This window comes from Haemaphysalis longicornis, unplaced genomic scaffold (assembly GCF_048455015.1).
Source record: "Haemaphysalis longicornis isolate Haplotype H1 unplaced genomic scaffold, Haemaphysalis longicornis Haplotype H1 scaffold_3, whole genome shotgun sequence".
NCBI lineage: Eukaryota > Metazoa > Arthropoda > Arachnida > Ixodida > Ixodidae > Haemaphysalis > Haemaphysalis longicornis.
This window is the reverse complement of record NW_027526335.1, coordinates 225,294,926-225,316,562: the sequence shown is the minus strand read 5'-3', so window position 1 is coordinate 225,316,562 and position 21,637 is coordinate 225,294,926. Positions and strand designations below refer to the sequence as shown.

At 48.8% G+C, this 21,637-nt stretch overlaps 1 protein-coding gene across 4 annotated transcripts in view; it reads right to left on the bottom strand.

Annotated features, from left to right (window-relative positions):
* The window catches only part of LOC144176019 (multidrug resistance protein mrp-7-like), a 367,249-nt gene that overhangs the window by 11,318 nt on the left and 334,294 nt on the right, over positions 1–21,637 (bottom strand). For all 4 annotated transcript variants that reach the window (XM_077705122.1, XM_077705124.1, XM_077705123.1 and 1 more), the window contains 4 exons: positions 13,247–13,573; positions 5,142–5,243; positions 2,850–3,023; positions 1,513–1,671 (listed from right to left, as the gene is read on the bottom strand). In XM_077705122.1, the coding sequence (XP_077561248.1) occupies positions 1,513–1,671; positions 2,850–3,023; positions 5,142–5,243; positions 13,247–13,573 (762 nt within the window). The remainder of the gene's footprint in view (positions 1–1,512; positions 1,672–2,849; positions 3,024–5,141; positions 5,244–13,246; positions 13,574–21,637) is intronic.

Here is a 21,637-nt window from a genome sequence, read left to right as displayed (position 1 = left end):
GGCGCTGCACGCGGATGTTCGTGCAAGCTGTGCTTTTTCAACGTGAGCGGCCTCAACTGGGCGCGCTGATAACTGGGCGCGCTAAGCGTGCTTCGCGCGATTGCGCCGGTATTGCTTGAGGTTTATCGGATGCTGTACTGTCACTAGTTTGTTAACTCGAGCAGCTAGAAACTCGGGACCGAGCTATCTCGGGCTTTCTAGAATAGCGCCCCAGGGCCAGGTCATTCTAGTATTCATTCCGTACTGGTATCTGACACTCTAGGCTACGATATTCGCTTCGCTCATATTAGAGAACACTCGTGCCCGAGCATGGCTGGAACATGCCGTCATCGGAGCTGTATTTTCTTTCGTGCAACAGAATAAAGCGTGTTTCGGTGTCCTGGTTGTTTTTACACTGCTAGATTGCTGCTACCTGACGCAGCTTTTTGGGGATGGTACGTGATGCCATCTGTTAAGCAAAAAAGTACGAATCTGGGTTCGCGCCGAACTGCTGCACCCTCTTAACACGAAAGTGTTATGCCGGGGTATAGAATCTTCACGACGTCATATCCGTCACGGAAATGACATTGCCAGAAAAGGTTCCACTGGCCCGGCGGCGACAGGATTAGAGCCCCAGATCAGTCTGGCCGCAACGGTAGGCGCGGAACGCTCGGCCAACTGAGCCATGAAGTCACGCCCGGATGGCTGTACGAAAGCACCTTATGTCTTTACCTCTAACTGCTCCATTCAGATGGCGTTGCCGTCTAGGAGGGGTGAAACGAAGTAGCGTGCACATGACGCTAATGAGCGCCGATAGTTGGCGCCTCGATAGGGCAGCGTATAGCTTTGCCGAAGCAACCAGCCAGCAGGACGTCACTCGCCAAGCAGACCCACAAGAGTGCTGCATGCCGACCCGCAAATCATGCTCTTCTCGCTGTAGCGGACCGTGACTTCGCCAAACGATTCGCTGACAACCCCTTCGGCTTTTTTCGCATGGTTTCCGAGCGCCTGGGGTTTCAAATGGGTTTACGCAATGCTACGGCGAGTGTAATCTAGTGTCTAATGTGGTGCGCCAACGGTACGTGCCATACCGACGAAATAGAAATAGCGAGGTGCAAGTTTTTATCGATGGACAATAAAAATTAAAATGCTCCTGTGAAGGCACATTTCACTTTCCTGTTTTGCCGATCCCTATGAAAGAAGGATCGACCACGTTTTTTCAGGTAAGGTGTGCACTACAAAGCTGTCGCCACACGGCTCACCTGCTGGTGAACGAGCGAGGCCTCGCGCCGCCGCCGCCGCCACCGCTGAAGTACTACCCCGAGAAAGTTTCGTTTACAACTCGAAATGGGGGTGTCCAAAAGTGTGCTCTCGGTGTCCAAAGCCACACCTGGCGTATGAAGCGCGCCGCAGGGGTACTCGTGATCCATTTATACCCCGTAGGAATCTTGCGCACGCGATGTATCCGCGACGCAGAGGCGCTTTCCTTTTTCTCCTCCGATATGGAGCGAGAAAGGTATGGATGTGCCTCACCTGAGGAATGACGGTGATACTCCTGCGTAGTTTTTTAAGCGGAACATCGGCGATGTCCACGCCGTCGATAAGGATCCGGCCGTGGGACGCCTTGAGGACACGCAGGATGGCCATGACCAGAGAAGATTTCCCGGCGCCAGTACGACCCAGGATTCCGACCTTTTTGTTTTAAAAAACGCACAATTGAAGAAATAAACATAAAAATAAGACGGAAAAAGAAATAAACACATGAAGCAAGGAAAGGAGAGAGAGAGAAAGAACGACAGAAAGAATAACAGCGAAGATGCGGTCAGTGACCAAGTCAAACAATGTACACGTTTCGGATTCCATACGTAATCGTTGATCCCAATGAGGCGTGGTAAGACGTCCGAAACGTCAACATTGCTTGATTGATTGATTACAGCGTTTAACGCGCCGACGCAACGAAGGCGGTGAGGCGCGCCGTAGTGGAGGGCTCCGGATTAATTTTGACCACCTCGGGATCTTTAACGTGCGCCTAAATGTCGTACACACGGGTGCTTTTTGCTTTTTTCCTCCATCAGAAAAGCGGCCGCCACGGCCGGGAATCAAACCCGCGACGTTGTGCTCAGCAGCACAACGCCTTAGCCAGTGAGCCACCGCGGCGGGTGCTTACTTTACTTGTCAAGTAACCCCAACTTTGTTAGGAACTTAGAACCTGACCAGACGTACTTCCGTCGAACCCTGGACTACGTTCACTAGCGGAGCATTCACGTGGAATATTTTTTTGCTAACTTGAAGTATTAGGGCCTTTAAAACACACCTGAAATTTACCCGAGGGCGTCTTGCCTCGCATGTGTCATCAGGAATTCTTTACGAGATCCGAAGCGTCAGTATTTGTATTGGACTTAGTCACTGATCGCAACCCTATAGTCCACGTCCGAAGCGGGCGTGCGCCGTACTGCAGCCTCAATAAACGTTTTCCCTATCCTATTCGGGCGTTTTGTTGGTGTGTTTGTGGCACTCAGAACTTAAGAATTGTTCAGGCACTGAAAATGAACACGACTTGAAACGCCAAGACTTTGCCCTAATCTTAATAATAATCAGGGCTGTTGGTGCCGCAAGATTTAGTACTACAACTACTACAAGATTTAGTACAAGATTTAGACAAATACTACAAGATTAGTGCTACTACAAGATTTAGTACTACAACTACTACAAGATTTAGTACAAGATTTAGACAAATACTACAAGATTAGTGCTACTACACGATTTAGTACAAGATTTAGACAAATACTACAAGATTAGTACTACTTCAAGATTTAGTACTACAAAATACAAGGTGCAGGCCGTTTACGATGAGGGCAATGGCGGCACACCTTTTCCAGGGGTCGCACGTGGAAGGACACGCAGCTGAGCACGTCGGGCAGGACACCCGGCCGGTAGGACGCCGAGTAGTCCTCGAACGTGAGGCCGCCCTCTGTCGGCCAGTCGCGTAGCAGACTCACCACCGACGCTTTCTTCTCTGCGGTCCACTCCAGGGCTACGTCATGCTGCGAAGAAGAGAAAACAGGGGGCCGCAAAGAGTATTCACCATACGCAAGCGTCACTTCCCTAAAAAATCGGGCCCAGTTGGTTTCATTACCGCTTCGCAGCCCCACGTGCTCGCTGAAGATTTTTCATAAATTGTATCACCATGAGCGCCTCCACGACGGCTTCTTTCACTCACCCGCTGTTACATTTCCACGGCGCGATCATTCTTGCAAGGTAAGCATATCACTTACCATTCATTTGCGTTTTCCCAGTCATTCATTCTACGCACAATAGTAGAATAGAATAACCTACCACACCACATTGCCACTGAAGCTAACATAACAAAATTTCGAGACTTCATAACGAATGAAGCGACCTAATCGTCAAAAAGTAAAAGGGTTGAGAGTTGGGCGAGTTGGTAATGATGCATCTCGAAAAACAAATTGCGCGCAAATTAACGGGGACAAGAACACATGAAGACGGCACAAGCACTTGTGCCGTCTTCATATGTTCTTGTCCCCGTTAATTAGCGCGGTTTGTTTTTCGAGACATAATTTTGCTTGCTTTCATATGCTTTCCTTTTTCCTTTTTGTAGTATTGTGATTTTGTAGTTGTGTGTCATGTAGTTATGTGCTTGAGAAGCTATTATTGCTTGTGTTTTTCTTTTTCTATATTTATAATTTGTGATTTTGTTAACACCCATTCATGTTTTGTTTGTTTGATGTATGCGAATGCCCCCCGCCCCCTCTATGTAATACCCTCATGCGGAGGGCCTTTAGGTGTACCTGAATAAATAAATGTGATCTCCCATAATGGAAGCACAGAGCTTAATCCCATTTTGGAAAGGGCAGAATTTATTCGCAGCCACTTTCAAACAGTCGTCAAAAATGGTCGCGCCACTTTAGCGATCTCTACAGTTCCACCCCACTAAGTGTTTCGGGCAAAACACACAGCTGCAACTACGGCTTCATTTAATGCGTGTTTTCCCCTGTACTTAGGTCTGCGTTATAGTACAAGAGAATGCCTTGAGTTGTGTGCATTTAAGCGAAGGTAGTGTGAGAAAGGTAAAGTAGGCACAATTCCACGCTAGTTTAAGGCATATGCACAATTTAGGAGCCACAGCAACGCCAAACTAAAGAGGTTTTGGACATTCGTTCGAATATTGTTACATTATGCGCAAAACTTCGCTTTTTATTAGCCGTAGGCGGAACTGAACGCTCCGACGTTTCTACGTTCCGTAAATCATAAATGCTGGCGATGTTACGTAGCAATTTGAGCCCCGCTGCATGGTTCAATGTAAGCTCCCGCAACGGCAAATGACAGTCCGAAAACTATGTTTTTTTTTCTACTTCACTAAATTATTGCGCGCCGGACTCAAGTCCTTCGGCATTTCCGATGCCTTTGCGTTTCCGGTGCGTGAATGATAGCATACTGGTGCAGCTCTGGTATTGCATAAATGCAACGTTTAATACTTCGTTTAGAGGCGAAGCACCTTAGGGGCTGGGGCTGTCGGCGTCTCCTGTCGTCACGGTAAATCAGGTTGTGCAACAATGGTAAAAAACAAGTGTATAATGAATAAAACCGGTTCAAAATAAACTACCACGATTTAAACTATTTTAAAATACACGAATAATCAGGATTTATTGAATTATTAACCCACACTTGTTAAATTCCGTCTGAAAATTGCTTTCAAACGCCAGGTTTTGTCCTGTAAAGCCTATTTCTTAGCACGCTGCGGCGTGTGACACGAAGACAACGTACGGCCAGCATGTCTCTTATTTAATTGCTTAAATCCGGCTCAACGCAGGAGAGGGCTCCAACGCCTCAGCAAGCGCGCCATAAACACGATTTTGTTTCAACTATATACACTCTCGCTCCTTGCGAGCTTGCAGTTCAGAGTCCATATTTGAAAAGAGCGTTGCTGGAACCAACGTGCGCAGTTGCCTCTCCTTTGCCACACGGCACGCGCGGATTGGGCACCGGAGAAGCGCCGGTGGGGAACGAAAGGTGCGTATTCGAGCTGGTGGGGGAACAGCGATCACATTTTACAACTTACGGCAGCTAAAATTGCCTCTCACGCTAAACCTGAACCGAGATAACAGGCTTAGGCTCGAAACCTGGCCCTGGCAGTGAGTCACCTCTTCTGGAAGTTGCGAGTACTCGAGGCAGCGCTCGAAGCTGACCACCATCTGCAGTATGTTGAACAGCAGCACGCACAGGTACATCATGGCCACCGGCACCTGCAGCAGTGCAGACCACGCGGACACACTGTCACCCGAACGGCTCACGTGCACGGAGAGGCACTCTTGGTAACATTAGCAGTACTGCATGCGAAATATTCCTACAACAGGTATCCGTTCCCCTATTGCCGCCGTGGAAGCTCTAAAGGGACACCACAGTGTAAAACAAAGCTCACCTGTATGGGCACGTAGCATCCCCCCCCCCCCCCCCCCCCCCGTTTCCCCCAGCAATGCCGCTTCTGCGAGGCCCCCGGGACACTCCACCATACTGTAGGAGGTTGCGACCAAGCCCCACTTCCCCGCCTCCACCCCTATCCCGCGAATCAGCTTTGAGAGAGAGCCAAACTTCACCCTCGAGGGTCAGCGTCAGCTGGTTGAGAGGGCTGAGGACGCCGCCCAAGGTTAAGGTGTCCGGGACTAAGCAAGCCACCACGAAGACGCAATTTTATTTTTTTTCTCAATAAAGTTTATTCTCTTTCTCTCTCTCTCGTCATTATTAACGCTTGCGGCCGCAACAATTCCTTAATCACCCCGAAAGATGCCACATGCATGAAAGCAACTATCGCAACGTCCTACATTTGTTCGACCAGTGATTTGGGCTCGTCCCAAATCGTGAAGGGGAAAATGATATTGACGGACCTGTCAGTGGCGTTGATAGGTAAACTTGCACCCGGGGCCCAGAAAATTTGTCACCCCCTTACATATACAAAACAATTATTAATAATGAAACTAGTGTTATTGCTATTATTAATAACATTAATGTCATCCATTGTTACCACATCAAGTCTGGTTCACACTTGTGACTGAAGCTACCAAAAGCGATTTCTGTCGCTCTTGTCACTCGGCATCGCTCTCATCGCGCGACAAGAGCGATTGGTCTCGACAAATATTGTATCTTTAATTTAAAGATACCAATGTAAAAAAAAAAACTTTTCACGAATACTGAAGGCGGGCAATGGCAATGCAAGAATGAATAATATGCAACATGTGATGCGAAAAGAAGCCACAAGATAATTGATGCGTAGTTATTTATAAAGAACTGGCAATATATCAGAAAAGTAAGCCTAAGGAGCTGCGGTTGTATTTAGGAAAACTACGTAAACCATAATAGCTACACGAGCTTGGTTTAGAGAACCCCAGGCGACGACTCGGGGGCAGATCTCAAATACACAACACCGACTTCTTCAGTGAATTAGGCATCGATAAAAATCCTAGCAGTAGGGAGCATCGTGGTGTGTCACCCGTGAGCACGAAAACACCGTTAGTAGCAAAGAAAGAAGTGGCCAAGAGCTACGTGAGGCAGTACAGGGTGTAATGCACCAAACCAAAGTGGGACAGGGGAAAAGTGAAGGCTGATACGCGGCAGCGTGAGAGTACCACATCTCAAACAGTCGATACCAAGCGCATGTATGCTTGCAAGAGAACTATAGGCGTGAGAGAGTCTCAGGTCTCGTCAGAAGACGACACTAAGGTGGCCGCCAGAGGCGTTCAGAAAGCTTTGCAGCTCTCTGTGCCAACTAAATCGTGCATACGTCACGCGGGTCTGGAGGAGGGTGACCAGCAATGATAGGGCTGTTTAAAGGCAACACATGCAAGACATCAATTTTCGTGTATCTAGAAACACACAAATTATTCTACCTTGCACGGTGTACTTGTATTCTGCCTAAATAAACAAAGAAACAAACAAACAAATGAAGCTTTTTGAAAGACCACTGCCGGAGCCTGGGGAAAGGAGGCTGGAGGGGAAATAGAATTGTCCCAGCAAATAAAAGTCGGACTGGCTTAAAAAAAGCTATTTCCAAATATTATGCAGGAAAAGTGGTATAAAATGTGAAAGAAAATGACCGCCGCAGAAATTCGGAAAAACCTCCTGCGCCTTCCCGTTTGTCACTAAAGGCAGCCTCTGTGGCAGCAACTGCATGCTGGAAATTTCTCCAGGTGAGCATTTCAGTACGTTTGAAAGAGATGCATTGTCGGGTCTCTTTGTTTCAATGGTTATCTTGTTACTGACAATGGAAGCAGATAGAAAGGGGACATTTAGCGGGGAAAGAGACGACTCGCCGTACACGAGTCGTCTACGCGATCGCTGCACGGCTGGTCGTGTGGATGTTCGTCGGTGACGATGTCGTCGTTTCCTTTGGTACGTTGTAAAAACATTTCATCACACATTTGCAAATACGTTAATTGTCATTGGCGCCTTTGGAAAATTAACACAGTATAAAATGTGAGGTTCTGGGTTACCAGTGAAGCAGCCACCCGCCAATGGAGGAAATTCGAATCAAAGGAGGTTTATAAATTGATAAAGAAGGAACTCTTGAGTAAAATATCAGATTCGTACGGGCCTGAGTGTATCGGCGCAGCGCGCTGGCTCACAGCCGTTCGGTCGCGCCCATCCCGATATGTTGGTGACAACGATTTCATTGATGTCGTTGTGCAGTCGACTAGCTCAAGACGAATCCTAGATGAATCAACCTTTTCCCAGTAGCTGAGGAAATAATATTGCCCTCTCCAACCAAGAACACGTTTGAGAACCATCTCGATGCCCTCTTCAGGGGTGACTGAAGTCAAGTTGTAGCGCCGGTCACTCACAAAAGCGCCTCGCTATGGAGCTTGGTGCTCGCGTGTACAAAAGTGGGATGGTTCGGAGGGAAGGGTTAATATTCTTGGCATCTTTTTCTCCAGTTGGTGACGCTTCGGGAATGCTTCACCGAAGTTTATTTTGCGGTCTGATGTTTCGCAGTACTGGGCGATAGCTTTGCAGCCGGGGCGTCGTTGTTGCGCTGCCTGACACGTTCCAGTAGATTTTTCCTCTCCCCGATGCATGGGGAGGGGCACTCAGCTCAAAAATCTTGTATACGACACCGGGCGTCCTGTTATTTGTTGCAATGTTTACAAAGCACTCAGCAGAACGCTTTCACTAGCACAGAAACTGCCCCTCTCTCCAAACGCCATTATCGCGCAGTCCCCGACCATCTTCCGGGATGAAAGCACTGAGCGGATCGAATGCCTAATGATAGAAAGTGGGTGACATACCTGGTGCTTATCTTTTTGTTATGCAGTTAATTTCGTTGCCCTGTCCTTTTTTGCTCATCCTCCACCTTGAAAGATGAACCAACCAAAGCGAAATATTTAGGTCATCCGGTTCAAATATTTCTTTACTTAGAACTACGTGGGACGCCCACACGAAAACCATGACAAAATAGAAAGAAAATGAACACAAGACTGTCCGCTTTATTTACGTGCGCAAAGCACATACTCATTTATATTGCTTTTAACTTACAGGAGAATAAAAAAACGTAGACTTACCTGATTAACAGTTAGGTAAATAAAATAGCTAAATAACTGTTCTATTTCTTACATAATTTGTTCGACAAGCTACTCCTCCGTTGTTCTTTTAGTTTAATTACACGGGGTTGCTTGAGATACGCCCCTTCCATATATCGCCATCTTCGTACGATCGCCATGTGCTGGCTGCGTGGCTGGACACGATGCAGGAAAGTCAACGACTTAAAAAATATGAGCTATGTACACCCGAATTCAGATTTTTCGCGATTGCTTGGACCGCGAATTGGTTGGTTAGTGCAAGCCCTGAAGGAATTCCGGTGCAACCAAGGGAAATCGCGACGACCCATTTGTTTCGCCCATTGTTGGACACCTGAGCTCCCCCCCCACCCTCTTCTACTCGCGCCCCTCCTCCCAACATAGGCTTAATTTGTACCGTCAGCTCCTCCACACCAACCTTCATTGCATGTTTTACACTTACTTTTATTTCATTTTATTTCTCAGTACCCGCTCCCTCAAGATTCAATCTTCCCCATTTCTTTTTTTCAAGTCTTCGTTTCCTTCTGAAAATATGACAAGGGGAGCGGGGTACACGGTCTCCGAGTCGCCACCGCGAAGACTGCAGAAAATGCTAAACATTCACCATGAGCTAGTACACAAGATCTCATGCGCGTATAAAAAAAAGCCCTGTGGAAAACCGTCGAGGACACATGACCGAAGTATCGTTGGCTTTGATGCCTCCCCCCTTCACCCCCCCCCCGTACTGCTCTCGTCCGCCGCCCCAACAGTGGTCCTGGACGTGATGAATTAAGGGGCTTTGTTAGCACCCTGTTATCCCATTGAAAAAAATTCACAGCATATCCACGGGGTGAATGATGATGAGTGGGCGAAGCTCCTGAGGGGAAATCATCGGTAAAACCGTGACTCTTCAGTGAAAGTTCGCCCACTACATCTGTGTCCGAACGTAACGTCTAGAAAGTCTCGCTTAAACCGCGCGTCGGCACCTTGGGGCTGAGCTCGCCTGATGCGTTTTGCAGACGCCTCACGAGCTCTCACTGTATCGGGGTCTGCCTGCCGATACGCGCGCTTTCTCGCCGCTTCCCGTTCTCTGACGTTTTGGAGATCCTCTTCGCGCCGCAACCGTGCCGCTTCACGTACGGCAGGGTCCTCGCGCCGTTGCCGTGACGCTTGGGCCTCTCGTTCTCGAACGCTGGGATCTTGGCGGCGTCGTCGCGCAGCCAGACGACACGCTTCGGCCTCCCGCTCTCGTACGGCAGGATCTTGGCGGCGGCGTCGCGCAGCTTCACGGAGCGCTTCTGCCTCGCGGGCTCGCACATCTGCAGCCTTATCCATCGGGCGACTCCGAGCGCGCGCCAACAGCGAACGGATTTTATTACAACGCTCCCCGCCATCTAGTAAACAATCCAAGAACTAAACTAGAGGTAGCCACGCCATCTAGTAAACAATCCAAGCGCATCTTTTCATCATATACAAGTACCGCCATCTAGTAAACAATCCAAGAACTAAACTAGAGGTAGCCACGCCATCTAGTAAACAATCCAAGAACTAAACTAGAGGTGGCTACATACATACGTCGAGGATGGACAGACGCACGCCTTAAGGAGCTTCGCCCCTAAAACAAGCTCGCTCGCTACACCCCTCCGAGCGCCGCAGTCATACCGACGGCACCCCCTCTATAGGAATCGTTCCTTGTTCGCCTCCACTCACCCTGCAGCCAATTAACGCATCAAGCCGCGCCAATCCTCTACTACCGCGACATTCCTAAATGCCGAAAGTCTACTGGCTTTCTTCCATTGTACCATGAAACAAATTTGAATAGACTGGTGGGGACGTAAATTGAACAGGTTAAAGCTGTGCTCTCGTTACACTCGTCTGCTAGTTTTCGACGTCGGCATTACACCTTGTAGGGGCACATGTGGCACACCCCGCCTTTTACCAAGGGGCTGGTACTCGGAGCCCAGGGACCCCACCCCGGCCCCCCCTTAGCGAAACCACTGGGACCTGCCTAAGCGCTTGTCACTAGAAATAAAACCAGTAAAACCAGGAATGTAAATGCAGATGACCCCAATGCAGAACTTTTTCAGAGGACAAGTTTTTAAAGACGCAAAATCCTCTGTAAGGGCTATTGAACAAGTTCCATCGCTTCAAGTCCCCGTAAGCGTCGTTTAGGCTTCGAATTCCCTTAAATATTTTGTCTTGATGCACGAGTATAGTGAAACATATTCATGCGCAGTTTCCCTAAAGCGCAACTATGAGACTGCAGTTGCAATCGGCTACGCGACCACTCCGATTGTCAGTGTCCTGAGCAGCTAAGTGTTTGCACGGACATATTCAACACCTTTTTTTGTACGCGGCACACACCCTTGTTCCCTGAGCTTTGTCGTCTGACCGTTTCCAAATTGTCTGGCATGCTCATTTGCACCCATAGGTATAAGGGAAGGTCTTCTACGGAGTGATTCCAGCTTTAGTTATCTATTTAAGGACAACCAAAGCACACTCTGTCATCAAAGGAAGATGGAGAGAACATTGATGGAGGGAATCTGCGTAACCTCGATCATGAGACACAAGTATCCATCCAGCTATTCAACCACCACTGGAAGGTGGGAAACCTGTCAGGCCAATGGAGAAACAAAGATATACGCTGACACCCCAACCAAACAAGCCGATCTCGCCTACAGCACAGGACGATAAGAAGATGGAACAAGCACTAACTTTCAACTGTTGGTTTAAATCAGAACCACCGCTTAGGAACACATGTGGCTAGCAAGAGGTGAGAATGGTAAGAGAGAGCTGGGATGCGGAGTGTGTGCAATAAACCAATTGTTGAAAGTTAAGGCTGGTCCCGTCGTCGCTTCGTCCTGTGTTGTTAGTGCGCTGTGTTTTCTGCGTGACTCTGGACAACACGCCGAAGCCTTTTCCCTTCCACGTAAAATACGGGTCACAAAATACCACGAACACAAGAGGAGTCCTTTTGTTCTACACTCCTCATGTGTGATTGCCGAATACCAAGATCCCTTTTTAATTCCAAGAGAGCTATGAAGTAATCAGTAAACGTTAAAATGCGAATGAAAACATGAAACGGTAATTGGAATTAATTCGGTTTAAATGCTGGCCTGATACATTTACCCCGAGTCAGTGCCGTACAAAACAGTTTTTCACCTCTCGGGCGCATTCGTGGCCTTTGGTTTGTTTGGAAACACAAAGATGAATGCGTAGCGCCGCCTCAATAAGCGGATCAGACTACAACAGCGACATACATGACAGAACAAAAGCACGTCTGCAGGCAGAGAGATTAGGCTACGAAAGACAATGGGTGCCTTACGCTGTGCATCCCGCAGGCAACGCGTGGCTCACAAGCCGTCTCTTTTAGTGCGCAGCACTCTGGCGCCCGCTATTGTGGTTTGACGGTGGCGCTGGCGTCGGTACCGGGCGAACCAAGGGAGTACCGAAGACGACGAAAACGAGGGAGAAAAGTGTGAGGGGGAGAGTGGTATGCCGAGGCGGTGCGGGACGATCCTCGGCGGCGACGTGTGGCGAAAGTGCGAGGGGGCTGCAGTGAGACATGCTGGGCGGTGGCGGCGCGCTGCGAGATGGAGCCAGTGTGGCGCGTGCCGTCGTGCGCTCCACGATGACGCGTTCACTCTCTGAGACGCAGTTTTCGGTCCCTTCTCAAGACGCAGATTGCGATCACCTCCTGACACGCAGTTCACGCCGCCGACGCAGAGGCTTACCATCGCTGACAATTGCGCGGGAAGTTCAAACACGATTTACAACAACATGCTCGGCGGCGAGGACCCGCTGCGCGGCGCCGTGCATTCGCTCATCACGCGATCACTTCCTGAGATGCAGCAGCTATGTGGCGTGACCAAGAAGACTGGAGTTCGCGCTGCGGGCAAATTTCGCTTTAAGGAGTGTAGTAGTCGTCAGCCATTTTTTCGCGCTCTGAAAATTTTGTATAAGCAGCGTTGCTTTACAAACCGCGATGTGGGCGGAAGCCGTCTGAGGACTGCGAGTTTTCTCCTCTTCCATTTCCAGCCCTTGCAGGCGTCAACTGCGCTTACAATAGCAAGTAATGTCCACGGGTTAACACTGCTGTTTTGTGCTTTGAGCAGTGCTTTTTTTCTTACATTGAGCTTTAGTTTAGATGAACCACTACAAAGAGCGCACCTAAAACGACACAACGGGCGTGACGGACAAGAAGAGGCGCGCTAGCCTCGTCTCTCGTGTCATGTTCTATTCTTATCGGCTCCCCCTCCTCCACATGTGTCTTGAGTGCACTTCACCGTTGCTTATTACGCTGCAATAATTCGCTTGTGTGCATACATTGCTCATCTTGGTAGAGACATGCTGCCTACAGCGCGCAGATTTGAATCAGAGGCAAACGTCCTCGTACACCTCGCACGATAATCACTAGCGAGTTCAATGCTAGAATGGCCGCGGCGCGATTTATTTCAGTCGATTGATTTACAATTTGATACGCTGTCTGGGTTTGCGCGAACATTTTTGTAAGACCACAAAATGCCATATTTGTACGTACCTATTCCTGAAATCAGGTACATCACTTATTTGCTATCAAGAAACAAGCGCCACAAGAGAAACATTTTCGGCTGGGAACTGCAAGCAGTGTATCGGTGCAGGTTTTGGTGAACGGAAGTGACCGCGATGAGACCGCCGTGCAGCGATCCCAGCGCCCTGCTTACCGTGGAGGCGGCGCTCATGGCGAGGCCAACGCGGCTGGCGTCCCAGCGGTCCACGAGCACCACGTTGAGTAGCAGGGCGGCGAGCACGAGCACGAGGCTGCAGGCCGAGGTGACGAAGCGGGTGAACTTGTACATGTCGCAGAAGGCTGTGTAGCCACGCGTGTTGGCGTCCGCCAGGCGGCAAAAGCGGTCGCAGGCGCGCCCCACCACGCCGTAGGCTCGCACGCTGCTCAGGGACTCCAGCATCTCCGTCACGTGCGCCAGCAGCTGCGACAGCACGGCGCTCTCGAAGAAGCGCGCCCGGTACGAGGCACGCACGGCCAGTTTCTGCCGCAGCAGCACGGGAGAGATAACACGCTCATGGGGGACATTTCTTATGCACTCTTAAGCAAAAAGGACTAAAATAGGGACTAAAATACAGCCGTTAGTCTTCGCGGGGACCGTTCATCTTCGTGCCGTGTGCATAAATTCGGACTAACTGTTCGTCGCCGCCAATCTATAAGGAGTAACGGGAAGACGAAACGCATGCAGTTAGTCTCTTTGCTGCGTCGTTAATCCCCTAATGGCGTCGTCGTTGCCCTTTCGCGCATATGTCTGCGAACAGTTTTATATTTCCAAAACACAAGCCATTGCAGTCACTTGGTGCTTTAGATGGTGCCACGGGAGAAAATATTGATGTTAGTTAAAAGAAAATCGCCTAGGGTTAGTAGAGCGGCGGGTAATGGCAAGGAGCGGCGAAGCGCGTTTGTCATACGCTTCTCGGTGAGGTTATGTTGATACGCTGTGTTGCATACGATTCGTACGAGGTAATAACGGCCAATGAAAGCTTTCAAGTGCCTTAACAGTAACGCAAAAATTAGTGACAATAGCAAAAGTGGATTCCTGAGCGTAATGAATATGTATATGTTTAACAGACGAGAAAAAACGCATGTTGCTGATGACAACTGCAAAACAAAAATGCTCGCTACAGGTAAGCGTCTTGAAGTTATCTTTTACACTCGGTACATAATTGCCTTGGGCACCAAAGTTATGACAATGCTGCAACTGCTGTAAAACCCGCTTGCATTTCCCAGTCGCAATCGTCTAGCGACGCGAATTTGAAGCATTCAGGCTAAGCAACACCGAATTCGCTTTCGCCGATGCAGGAAAATATTGCATGTTTCCTTATTCTGACACTCACTCAGACGACACCTTTCACATACTTTACATAGAGCACTTAACATACGTATCGAACATTAAGAAAGCACTTAGCTTGCGCTAATTTGTGCGGAAACAAATGAGTCGTCCGATAGCCCAGCTACCTATCTCAACTAGGCGACGACGAGTTGATTGTTATTTACGAAAAAACTATGGTTGTGAGGCTCTACTTCGAATCGAACTGAGCAATAGTCCCTAAACCTAGCAAAGCGCTAAGCGCAAGGCGCAAATCGCGGTCACGTTCGCTTGCACAGATAGAAATTCGGGCACCAGTTGCAATGGATCTGTTGCGTTATGCACAGAACTACACGCTGTACACTTGAATATTATCTACGGCAGCTACCACCCGGCGGCGTGGTCCAGCGGACAGCGCGTCGGGTTCCTTGTGTATATTTCCGGGCGTCAGGCGTTCGATCCCGGTGCCGGAGTATTTTCTTTTTCCTGCCTCTACGCAGTTCGTCCTTGGGGAGTATCGGAACGGACCATCCGGGTGGGGGACTAACCGTTCGTCCCCTCGCAGTTAGTGCCCAAAGGGACTAAGGATTGTGGCAGAGGCCGTTAGTCCCCGAAAAGACGAACTTTTAGTCCTTTTTGCTTAGAGTGTGGAAGAAAAAAGGGTGACACTGTGCCAACGGTGCACTCTGCAGTGCCGACCATGGCTCCTATGCATTGTAGAATGGTCTTTCGTCGCGTTCTGAATGAAAAAGAACAGGCTGATATAGTGATAGGAATTTATGCTTCGGCTAACTGTTGCAGCAAGACCAGTGCTGAAGCTTTAGGAAATAGTCTATCGCGTCGCTTGGGTTTCTGGTGAAATTCCTGAGACACAACTTAATGGGCTGCGTATCCGCAAGCTTCGCTGGAACTTCCGTAGAAACATGATATTTTCTGTCACCCGTTCAAGTAAGCCCTTTCCTCTCTCCGTCTCTCACCTCTCACACTGTTCCCCTTACCTCTTGGTTCTCCCGTTACAAACGCACTGCGTGCTTCCTTGATTCGGTTCAATTTTGTCGCGTTCTCATTGTTCGCGTGACATCAATTTGCACATTTTGTACTGTTGGCCTTGGAGCTCATCGAGCTCTGGCGGCTCGTGATATTCTTGGTTTGCTTTATCGCAAATCACCTCTAAATCGTCTGAACGTGTTTATTACTTGTTACCACAAAACAACATTCCTCTGGGAACCTAAATCTGCTTACTTGCTCTGAAGCCGAAATGCTCGCGATATGTATTAACAACTTGTTTGCTGCAGCACCAAATCTGCGCCACTTTCTTTGTTTTCTTCCCTTTGCAACCTGGTGTAAATTAATTCGACAGCCTTGTTTTCTGTAAGCGTATGTTTTTTTGTCTTACGGCGCGAATAACTCCAGCAAGTAGACTGGCACACGCCACAGCTTCCCTAGAATCACCGACCCGCGCGGCTGGTGTGCACCTGTTCTGGTCACGTGCAACGCGTTCAGAAGTCAAGCAGTACGCATTATTGTACAACTTTTACATTTCAAATTCTTCGTGTTGCGAGGTTTGTGAACGTACCCGTTTGCCCTCAATGCTCCTAATTCCGGCCCAATAATCCCCCAAGTGTTCATATTCTATGCAAAAAAAAAAAAGTAACGACAACTTTGTTCGGCGCTGACAACGCTCGGAAATGCCACACTCAAATCTGGTGCCAAGAGGATACCTACATACCTCGGCCCTTCCAAAAATTTACAGGCTATGCGGAACGAAATCTTGTAAAAAACTACGAGGGCTGAGTGCGCCCCTGCCAATCATGAGCATATGTGTGCGGCAATAAAAGTTTTCTCTCTCTCTCTCTCTCTCTCTCTCTCTCTCTCTCTCTCTCGGTAAAAGTCCAGCGGATTTTCGAGATATTTAGGGCTACACAGGACCATTGGATAGCGGCATACTCGGTTGGTGTTGTGTGCCCGTAAGCCGAATCAAAGTCGACAGCTCTCGAAACGGTTGACTTTAGCCCCAGAAAGCAACCCGAATTTGTTTGCCATCTAGATAACTTCATGAATATTCGCTTTAAATGTACTGAAAAAGGCCAAAGGCCTGCACCAGTAGTTTTAGTTCGGTTCTGAGCATATTGAAACCCCGTATGCTACGGTATTGGTGTATACTGCGGATAAAGGCTCCAAGTACAGTGCAAAAAATAAAGGCAATGGCGGAAAACCTTGCTTTACTGACGAATGTATAGGCGCGGGCTTTGAAAGCTAATCATTAATAATTTGGCCGGTAGGGCAGTTACTATAAAAATCGTGGACCTGCTCCAATAAAGAAAACAACAATAAGTAAAAAACCCGATCAAAATCCTCATTGTCGCAACTTTTGTCGCAACTGTCGTAATATCTTTAAACAATGACGTCATTTGACGTGTTAGCCAAACGAACTGCGTGAAATGCCGTATTTTTACTCCCATAGCGCGCGATACCGCTGTTACGTCGGTAGTGTGAACATAGCATAACTCTGGACCTGTGTAAAGGGTCCTTGAGGGTATGGGCCACGGACCCCACCTCGGAGACAGAGCCAGAAAATAATGCAGAGCGCCTGTGTAAACGTTCCGCCATTACTGGTTGTGCCACTTTGCTCTGCACATTTGCCCAGTTTCTGCCCCTCAAGGCTTATTTTTTGTCGTATTCGCGACATTTCGTAGCAGTTGCTAGGTACGCCTCATGCAATCGGACCGAGGCCAATCATTGAACCGGTGCACAAGTCACCAGGAGACAACGCCCGGGCACAAATAAAGTCGCCGATTTGAAAGCCTAAACCTCCAGAAACAGCATCCCGCACGATGACGACCACAACGGCATGCCTGACCACCCTTAACACGCAACGCACACTGCGATCATTTTAACGCGAGTGCTTCAAGGAATAGGTCGGCAAAACAGAAACAACTCAGCCAAACTTAATCACAATTTTTTTAATTCACGCTGTACTCAATCAAACACAGACTCAAAAAGGTGAGTGATTGAGTGAGTGAGTGAGTGAGCTAGTGAGTGAGTGAGTGAGTGAAAAGACTTTATTTGATCCACCGGTGGACGACTATTCCTCAAAATCGCTTGTGCTCACTCATCACATACTCATTTGTAATCGTCCTCACTTGTACTCAAACTCACTTGTAATCACGAGTATTCGTACTCATGAGTACTCAATCTGTATTCATGAATACTCAATTTGTATTACGAATACTTAACTTATGTGTACTGTTACCTAGCTCGTGGTTCGAATGAAAGACTACATAAAAAAATAAAATGTTTATTTGATCGGAAGAAGAAGAAGATTAAAGGAAAGGCCGGGAGGCTAACCAGGTGTAGAGCCCGGTTTGCTACCCGGCACTGGGGGAATGGGCTCAGGGAATAAAAGGGCGGGAGAAGATGAAGAGATAGGAGTGGGAAAGCGCGTGCTCTAGTCCCGTTTCGGGCACTATAGTCTTTCACGCAAGTTCGTTTCACTCAGAAAACGTAAGAGGGCTTTCGTCACCTACTGCGAGGTCGGTGGTAAAGACCGATGACTTAGAATAGTTTCCACTGTAAATTGCCGATTGTCCAATCGGCTGAGCGCGGTGGCAAGCACGCTCCTCTCGGACGAGTATTCGGGGCAGCGACACAGCACATGTTCTATAGTCTCTTCCGCCCCACAGGCGTCACAGTGGGCGCTGCTGGCCATCCCGATGAGGAAGGAGTAGGCTTTCGTGAAGGCCACTCCCAACCACAGTCTACAAAGTAAAGTTAACTGGGGTCGAGACAACCCATACGGAATACGTCGCTGAAGAAGAGGATCCTGAATATACAGACGGGGATTCGAGAAGTCCGGTGTGTTCCATTGCTGCATGGTAATCCTGCGTGCAAAGAAGCGAAGTGTCCTGGCGGCATCGGTCCTTGCAAGCGGAAGAAGAATGGTGCGGTCGCTCTCATGGCCTGTACGGGCAGCTTCAACCGCCAACACGTTAACGATGACTCCGCAGTGACCTGGAAGCCACTGGAATATTACGTCATGCCCGACTGTGATGGCTTGATGGAATTTTTCTCTTATCTCTGTCACCAGTTGGTGTAAGGGGCCGTAGCGCAGGGCTGCGCGTAAGCTCTTTAAGGCAGCCTTGGAATATGAGAAGATCGCCCAATTTTGAGGAGTGGCTCCGATGACATGATCAAGAGCCTTACGAATGGCTCCATGTTCTGTAGCTCTCGAGCTCGTGGTATGGCCAACAGGGAATCGAGTTGTGGCAAAATCTGCTGGCACAAACAACGCACCTGCCGAACTGGATGACGTTACTGAGCCATCCGTGTACACATGTTTCTGGTCGTTATACCGTTCATGCAGTAACAGCAGCGTAAGCTGTTGAAGGGCCAATGGTGACAAGTCGGCTTTTTTTCCAATTTCCGGAACACTGAAACGAATCTCAGGTTGTGCCAGCCACCACAGCGGGGATGACGGTGTTACCGCAGGGGCGTACCTTCTAGGGATTCCAGCCCTGTGCGTTGTGATAATGGCTAAAAAAGTAGATCGGGGTATATTTTGAGGAAGCTGCGTCGGATGGTGAGAAGGCAGCCTCATGAGGAGCCTGATGTGCAGGCCTAGTGTTTCAGTAGCCACGAACGTTGCTATTGGGTGCAAATGGTGCCCACTGTTGATGCACAACGCGGCAAACCAAGGCACGCACGCAGAGCCTGTGCTTGGACGCTCTGTATTACCCGCACGTTAGTGGTGCAAGTGTTGGAAATTGCTGGCAAGCCGTAACGCAAGGCTCCTAAAAAAAGTATGGAGTACAGTTGCAGCATTCCACTTACCGATGTTCCGCACGTCTTTCCAGCAAAAAATCTGAATATGTGGGCAATGGTGGTAAGTTTCTTCTTAAGGAAAGACACATGTGCGCTCCAGGAAATGTCCCTGTCGATGATGACGCCAAGAAATTTGTGATTCCTGGAGTAGGGAACCAACCTCCCATTGATCTTGATGGAATATCGAAACATGGGCTTCCGGGTAAATGCAACAAGCACGCACTTGTCACCCGAGATACTCACACCTTGTTGTCGCAGGTAAGATCGCGTTACATTGGCCGCTTTTCGAAGTCGTGCCCGTAGCTGTGGTCGGTTGACCCCCGAAGTCCAGAGGTAAATGTCGTCGGCATAAATGGAGACGCAGACATTCTTGGGTAGAGCGTGCACAAGTCTGACGATCACTAGGTTGAAAAGCGTTGGACTTAGCACCGCACCTTGAGGAACACTACGTTGAATAAAGTGCTGTGATGTCGGGCCATCCTCCGTCGAGACATAAAAAGATCTTCCGGACAGGAAGCTTTCTATCCACTCACCCACCAAGTCCGAAGTGCTCCAGGGTGTCTAGAATAGCCCCATGCAAGACGCTGTCATAGGCGCCCTTAACCTCAAGGAAGAGGGCTGCTGAAATGCGTTTGCGACTTTAATAGTTTCTTGCTGTGCAAACATTACCAAGTCCACCACGCAGTCTATGGAGGAACGCCCGCGCCGAAAACCAGCCATAACTTGAGTGTATATACTGTTGTATTTGAGGTACCACTGCAGCCGCGTGATTATCATTCTTTCCATGACCTTGCAAAGGCAGCTTGCCAGGGCAATTGGATGGCATGATGGAAGGTCAAGCCGAGATTTGCCAGGCTTGAGTAAGGGGACCAGGCGGCTTCTTTCCACTCCGGTGGAACGATGCCATCCATCCACGTCATTGTTAAAGATGTCTAAAAGCGTTTGACGTGCTTGAGGACCAAGGTGGCATAGTGTGGAGTAGGAGATTCCATCGGGATCCGGGAATGAGCTACGCCTGCACGATGCCTGAGCCACCTCTAACTCTTCCATGGAAAAGAGCACGTCCATGCGTTGCGAACCCAGGATTCCTGCCCAAGCGCCTCCGCGGAGAGCAGCGCCTTCTGTCGGCGTGTGGCGGCGCGACGCTCCGTAACTGAAGGGAGCGAAAAATGAAAAATCAATAGCTCCTCACCCAAACCAGTGAGCTAATTGCTCTCCCGGTTGTATGCAGAACAGCTTTCACTCTCCATTACTGTATATTTTCAATCATGTAACTCAAACGATGCGTGTTACCTGGGCATATAACTTTTTGTCAATGGCGTCTATGGGCAGTCTCTGAAAAATGGACCACTTGGCTCTCTTAAATCGAGCACTGTGTCGCTGCAAGATCAGATATCCAATTGCTCTCCCGGATTTGAGTACTACAGTATGTTAACTTCAAGACGCCATAAAATTCCACGTGATTGGTCCGCAGAAAAATGTTACTGGGCACTTTTTGTCTGGAGTCTGATGCCAGGTTAGAGAGTGGGAACGTGTGGTGCCCTCTCTCGTAGTGGCCGGCATCCTCTACAGCTCCCATAGCCTCCGCGGTCGGCTGCCGGCGGCAGCCGCCCCGCTCGGCTCCGGTCTTTTCGGTGCAGGACGTTTCGGTACAGTGCGTTTCGGTACGCTCTTTCCGGCGCACAGACCTTTCGGGACACGGGCGTTTCGGGACACGGACCTTTCGGGACACGGGTGTTTCGGTACAAAGGCGAATTCCGGCATGCGCTGTAGGCTGCGCGCGTTGTTTACGTGGTGGTTGCGAGCACGCAATTCGTACCTAATTATTACAGATGTTCTTGTTCGCAGTTCTGCGTTATTTTAGGCCAGCAGTTGGTTGTGCGGCCTTGCCAAAAAAAAAACTTTCGTTTATTTGTTGAATATTAGCTGGGATATTTGTAGCATTTATAAAACCTAACTGTTCATTATTCTTTTTGTAGCGACTTATTAAGTATTTTATATAACAAATCAGTGACAGTATCACCGTATTTCCTCGGTCGTGTTTTGACGACTTATTATCGCTGTTTTTTTTTTCAAAAATCAATGAGAGTAACTATTTTATTTTCACACTTTGCGGATCCCCTACGACAAAGGCTGCGGAAATGAGGGCCACTGCGCGGGAAAAGGAACCTGTGCCTTTTTAGACCGCTAAATGATGTAGGGCAATTTCTCGGCATTCCGCATTTGTATGCGTTGGTTTTTTTTTTTATAACGCAAGTGCTTAACAAGGCGTTTTTAGAAATGCATTACGGAAGGTATGTACCTATTATATTCGTCATACCTGTCACCCTCTCCATCTATGCTCTTTCCCCCTTGCCCACCCCCACACAAAGTAGTAGGCCAGAGACTATACGATCAGGCCGACCTCTCTGTGTTTTC